The sequence below is a fragment of the Glandiceps talaboti genome, chromosome 22 (assembly GCF_964340395.1).
Source record: "Glandiceps talaboti chromosome 22, keGlaTala1.1, whole genome shotgun sequence".
In the NCBI taxonomy this organism is placed as follows: Eukaryota; Metazoa; Hemichordata; class Enteropneusta; family Spengelidae; genus Glandiceps; species Glandiceps talaboti.
In genome coordinates, this window is record NC_135570.1 from 5,952,822 (window position 1) to 5,959,623 (window position 6,802).

The 6,802-nt window shown below is 35.2% G+C and overlaps 1 protein-coding gene across 1 annotated transcript in view; it reads right to left on the bottom strand.

The window, feature by feature from the left end:
* The window catches only part of LOC144452458 (proto-oncogene tyrosine-protein kinase receptor Ret-like), a 25,772-nt gene extending 19,999 nt beyond the window's left edge, over positions 1-5,773 (bottom strand). The window contains exons 1-4 of the mRNA XM_078143555.1: positions 5,764-5,773; positions 2,988-3,260; positions 2,220-2,480; positions 758-996 (exon numbers count right to left, since the gene is read on the bottom strand). Coding sequence (XP_077999681.1) covers positions 758-996; positions 2,220-2,480; positions 2,988-3,260; positions 5,764-5,773 — 783 coding nt within the window. The remainder of the gene's footprint in view (positions 1-757; positions 997-2,219; positions 2,481-2,987; positions 3,261-5,763) is intronic.
* Between the last annotated feature and the right edge of the window lie 1,029 nt (positions 5,774-6,802).

The following is a 6,802-nucleotide window of genomic DNA, read 5'->3' on the forward strand; positions in this document are numbered from 1 at the left end:
AATGTACATTTGTATTCAAGTTAGGGGGTTAGCGTCATGATTAGCTTAGTGATCCCAATAAGGTTAGACTCCCTATGATATGATAAAAATTAATTATCAATGGCACGCTTCAAATGCCCGAATCAAGTGAAAAAGAAAGTTTACACAAACATGTAAAGAGTCGCTACAACATATTAAAGAAGATTTCCATGGTATTGGCAAGTTTGCTTGACGTTTCCCGATTATCACCGATGCGAAGTTCCTGGAAAATGTTTTGAGTTGGGAGGAGGATTCAAAAGATATTGATTGAGGATATCAAACGACTTTTAATTTGAAATTTGTATTATTGTGCGACGTTTCGATCCGTCTACTACAGACCTTGATCTCCTTAATCGAAACGTTGCACTCGTTTCCAATTCTGCATTGTACTGTCCAATTGATTCTTGGAATCATGAACAATATTAATCGCCACTGTATTGTTGTGTTTTGACGTTCTTTCTGTGTTTTGCTATCTGAAATATGGAAATATCTACACGACTCCAAAGAAATTGCAATCAATGTGGAAGTAAAGGGAAATTATAAATTTCGTAATAACACACGTTGATTAGTCTGTTTACTCGACACACTTGTAGCTTTTTTAGTTTGACTGGGGTTACATTTCTGTAAATGTCGCCTTGGTGCTAAGACATTAATAACGTATGTGACCTTTTAAAAGTACGTGAATTATTCATTAAATTAGAGGGAACTACGAACAAATTTGCATTGATTAATTGCGTACCTTTGATCTCTTTTCTACTACTTCGACAACAACACTTTTTTCTTGTTCAACTACTGGGGCGTGTTTATCGACTCTCAGTAAGGCAACACTGATATCGGCTTCTGTCGTAGTATTGCTCTGGTTTGCATGAACTGCGTGACATTGTATTTTAAAATTGTAATGCCTATGTCCATCCAATGGCTTTGTTATGGAAAGTGCAGCAGTAGTTGACTCTACTTCAAATGGTAAATCTGGAGAATCTGCCAAAAAAAATCAGAACGGTTTATAAAATCTTAAAATGCTATGCATGGCAAAGAATGAACATCAATATTAATCATAAGCTTATATTAAGATGAAATGGGAAATGGGATAAATTTCCCTGAAAATCGAATGTCTTCTATTCTCTCCACACTGCCATATCCTTTTCAAATAATTAGATAATTTGGGATTTACTTCTTGTTTTCAAGGAAATCGTCTATCAGTTATTTTCCGATAGACGTAACACAGCGTTTGCCGGCCATATTGACTACATTTTGATGTCAATTTGACCTCTGTTTAAAAGAAATTGTAAGGTGACCTAGGTTTTTTGTTATTGATTTAACTTAACTGGACTGAGGCTATTTTGGGATTTTCGTGAACTGAGTAACAGCATAAAAAGTTTATTTCTGATGTGTTTTCCACGTTATGAGACGAGTGCGCATTTGGGGGTACTCCTTGAGTACTGACTCAAACAGTCAGAAAGGATTATTCACATGGAGCCCGCACGCAATATGCAATAACTGGCCAGTGAGAGTCCAGGTAGACTGTGGACTCATTATAAATGCCTTCACAATTCCAGGTAATAGCAATCTTTTCCATACAAAGTATGTTCATATAATTTCTAAGTATATCCAATATACAGCATTTGCTAGCTATCAAACAATGCTCTATTAACATTTACTCTCAGAATCTGTGCACTTTCTATACCCATACCATGTTACAATGTTCACTATGCAATGAAGCAGGACTTGTGCTGGGAACGTTTTCAATTCCAATATTTTAGCATTTATGACAAGTGTTCAAAGTGAATCAACGACTTTCTTTCAGTCTATAAGATTGTCCAAGTTGAATTCTGAAATTAAGCTTGCAAGTCAAATTTACAATATACAGTGTGCTGCAGGCTACTACTGTTCACCCTCTCTGTGTTTGATGCAACCACTTGGAAACCATTAACAAATTGCACATTCCACACTTAATATAGCAATATTGCAATTTCTTACGACATTTAGCTTGAATGCGCCATTTAAACATACTGCAACGTGTCGCAGACATGAAGACGTCCATGTTGTGATGTCTGCATTTGATATAGCAAGACACGGTATTCATTCAATCTTTGGTATCGTCAAGAGCAGCATGTGCAGTGTCTTGTTGAACTCTGTACAATTGCATCAAAAAGACAGAGTGAACAACAATAACCTGCAACAGACGATTAAAATGTATTTACCCTGATCTGTTAGTAGACTGTAAAATGTCGTAGTATCTGTACATCTTTCCCTTTGGACCAATGAACCTATCGTTGCAAATGTCCTCCGACTCAAACCCGTTCCATCGTTCAGAAAAAAGTCAGTGTCTTCAAGAAAACATGCCGGACATGGTAGGTCTTCTTTATGTTTAACGGTTATCAATATTTCTGTAAATGATTCTTCTCGATGAAGCAACAAAGATTTAACAAAAACTGCCCTTAAAGTCAGGGAATATGTATAACCTGAAACAAATAAGCAATGGAGAATACAAAGCATAATAATCTACTATATTAAAGGGGATCAGTACTCCAGGAAAGAAAGGCATTTTCGTTTGAGAATTGTATATGTTAAATCATGAAATGGCCGTCCTGAAAATGTCTTTATTTCCTGGAGTGGTGTTCCCTGTTCACAATTCACTGTTATCTAACTACATATTGGATCATCATCAGCAGCATTTTGGGCTAATCAATATCTTCAATTTTTTCAATATCTTTCAGTCCGGTTTGATTGAATATCAACTCAACCATGGAAATCATTGTTGACTGTACCTGCTGACTGTCTGAAACTGTTTGGAAATCAACTATCTAATATTTCAGATTATGTTTTCCGTGTCATTTCAACAAAACAAACATCGTTCTCTGCATATTTCAAAACAGACATTGTTCTGTGCATATTTCCAATGGTGAATTAACTTAAGTTTTCACGTTTAATAAGGACATGATGAAGAATACCAATGTAAGGTTAATTACCTGCTTTGTCTCTCAAACTGTAAAGTGTCGAGATAATGCTGGCATCTTCAAATATTACAAATGGTTGCTCCCCACTGCAAGTAATGTTACATGAACTTTGGTCCTGTTGAAAACCACATGGTGTAAATATGAAGTTGCACTCAAGGCTGTACGTCAAGACTCCGTTACCCTGGTACATAGCGTGCAGAGGTAGAATTGGTTGAAATTCACTAGCTTGTAGGTCTGATGGCACTGTAATGTGATACACTATCCTGGGAAAGTATAGTCCATGAGCTGTAAAATAAAAGTGAAAATGGATTATCGAAGCTCTTAAAAGGGAGTTACTGTGTAGCTAAATCTGTCAGGGTTAACCTGAACTGCTTTAATCGTATGCATATAGAGATACAGGATATACAAAAACATTTGTGTCATAAGTAAGAGATTTTTCGCATTGAATGTCTCCTTGGGTGTAATGACGAAGAACTTTGACAGTATAATGTCGGAAACGGAATACATATATTGTATTAACAAATGTTGTTGCGCTACAATAATATTTCACACGTCCTCTACAGACATATAATCATACATTGTGCTTGGCAACGAACGTACAGTTTCGCTATTATACCAGCAATGGGTAATTAGATGTTACTCCCCAAAATTTTGCTTCTTTCAGCCAAGGGAAATACGAGTGACATAAGGGGTATTTACAACACTTAGCAGGTCACAGGTTTTCTTCCGACTGAATGAAGAATAATATTGGAGAATAACATAATTATACCAGCGCAGGTAATATCAAAGAAAACATGAGGCAAAGTAATTGCAATTTTGAACGTTTTCGCTCATATTTCGAACACAACAGAACAAGTGACGTAGATACTCGTCTTCGTGACATAACGCATTGTTATGACGTAGAATGACCAGAGTATATATTCCATATTTTTGTTCAACTTGGATCGTACATGGTATAATGTTAGACGTTCCTGATATTAGTCGGGAAAACAATTTACGACAGCGGAGATTAACTCATCATCACAAGCCTTAAGAGTGGTTTTCAATCTCGTCATGACGCCATGACATGGATTTGAAGCCATGTGTATTTCTGAGTCAGCTTAGCATCGACCTATGACAGTAAAAACTGAAATAATAACGATAACTATCTCCACATATACACCCAAATCACGTACATGAATTGTTAATAAAGTTATTTGTCAATGTAGTCACTGTTTTACTTCTTAAAAAGCACAAAAACATTTACTCAACCGACACCTTGAGGACCAATGAATATCAATATTCAAATGCACTCTCTATTTCTTTTTCTTTTATATTTGGACTTTGCCAAACTCCAATCAATGAATTTATAGTCTTAGATTATTTCTATTTTGTAAATATCATTTAGAGTATGATGCACTATTCAAGGCTCTTTTCTTCAAGCCACTTGTTTATCATGTAATTATGAAGTCGATGCATGTAACTATTTGAATCCATATGATTATCTTTCATAGAATATGAAAGTGGATGTTGAGTATTCTATTAAGAAAGTTCATTTATTTCAATTTACCTCGGCTGTAACAAAATACATTTCACATGCAAACTAATACATACATACATACATACATACATACATACATACATACATACATACATACATACACACACACACACACACACACACATACATACATACATACATACATACATACATACATACATACATACATACATTAAATAGGTAAATAATGCATATAACAGTAAAAAGACCAATAAACCTGGTTAGGATAAGGTCGAAGAATCATGCATGGCTTTCTCTTTGCTTATATCGTCGATATTGACATGCACGTTACTTGAGTGATATACGTCTTTGACATTTACTTTTCCCAAGGGTATTGTGTGAAAAGTAATGGCTTCAGCGAACAACTGCCGGGAATGTCGTCAGCGATTGTAATTAATTATAAAGTGGTAATTAAATCTCTACATCAATTATGCTGTGAATGAATGATGGTCAATATCGGTAGCTGGGATTCCGTTGAAATTGTGTTGAAATCTCAGTAATGGTCTATTTGTGAGTTTACGAGTACTATAACCATATATATAAATGATTGAAGGCAACGAAGTTCAATTCAGGTAATAATTTTACCTCAATTTCTCGTTAATGGGACATAGCTAGTAAATTTATAATGGTCTTACATATATGGCAAACCAACTATTCAGTACTAGCCATGAAAAGGCACCACCTGCCGAGCATCCCTTAATCCCTTGATGTAAAAACTATTTCACGTTATTCAGAACATAAAGACATTGTATCATTTCAAATTGATTTTGCCATTTACTGAACACAGACTAAATGAAGACTACTGGGTAGGTTACACATACAAGATACACCTGACATGTGTTGTCAAGACTATAATACACTGTTCTGAGATCAATAATGTCTTGTTAACATACATAATGGATAGTTTTATTAAATGTATTAAGAGGCTAAAATGGCATTATATAGATATAGTATAGGTATTGCCTGGTTGGGACATGGTAACCTTTGAGACCGATGTATTTCATTATTTACTTTTATGAGCTCCTTAATTGGGTGGGTGGTTATTGTAAGGAGTTATTCATCATCATTCGTCTTCAGTGTTGCTTTAGTTTGAAATTCTATTCGGTGATCTATTTAAGGAAAAGTTCAATCAGACTTAATTTAGGTCTTAGTACACTTGTATTGCTTACTAGTATCAACTTAGAGGACAAATCTAGTCAAATTTATATCTACCTATAGTACGCTTATATTGATAGCTGCATATTTTACAGCCAGCCATGCTTACCTAAACAGCACGATGCAGGAGAGAGGCATTTGTAAAATACATATTATTCCGTACAACAATTGAAAATGATAGTTGAGTTTGTGATATCAAATTAATCTCTATTATGATTTTCAAAATTTCTCTGCCTATAAAGTCACATATCTTATAACAGAAGGTTGTTGTAAACATATTGCAGTCGTAAACTAACACATTACAAGATTCGTTCTTAGTTTATGGCATAGAAGATACTATTTTATGAAATTTTGTCACAGTACTCGTCGAGTACGTCTTATTTAAGTCTAGAAACGTCTTCGACGTCAATGCAACTCTTCGTTTTATTTACTTAACCGGTATTTACAATTTTGTTTGATCGTGATGCACGTCTAATCAAGTCACAGGAGATGCTATTTGTCCTGAGCCGTGAGTCAGGAGAAGTAAACTAATCTGCCCCTTGGTGACCGCTTTCATTAAGATGGATGAATAGTTACTGTGGTCGTCATGGCAATACATTTGGGTCAGGATGACATAATAAGATGAATGGATTTTTAGGATAATTCTATGTAAGCTAAAGCAAACTCATCTGACAACATGACTCCAGGACATACAGCGATGAGGATGATGTATGTTTGCAGACACTGTCAAGTGTACAATATGAGCGCATACAATGGTCTCAAATCAATGACCTGCGACAAGATGAGTGCAAATTCTATTTCAAATGATAGTATTTACGTTCCTCTTACACTGGGTCATCTACAGTGTGAACATACACATAGAGAGGCTGTTACATTACAATATATACGGATATGAGGTTATCATATAGCTAGAAAATATTAAAGTTATCGCAGGTTGGGTCAATTTACTTGTAATTATAAGACATTACTTTGTTGCATTGCAGAGTGGACTATTCAATATCACTGAAATTATTACTGTGTTAGTAGGGTTAATGTGACGCCTTGTTTAGTACTCCCCTAGTACATGTACTTGGTATGATACAATGACAAGACAACCTTTTACATGTTCACTTGGATATCGTTGAATGACAAG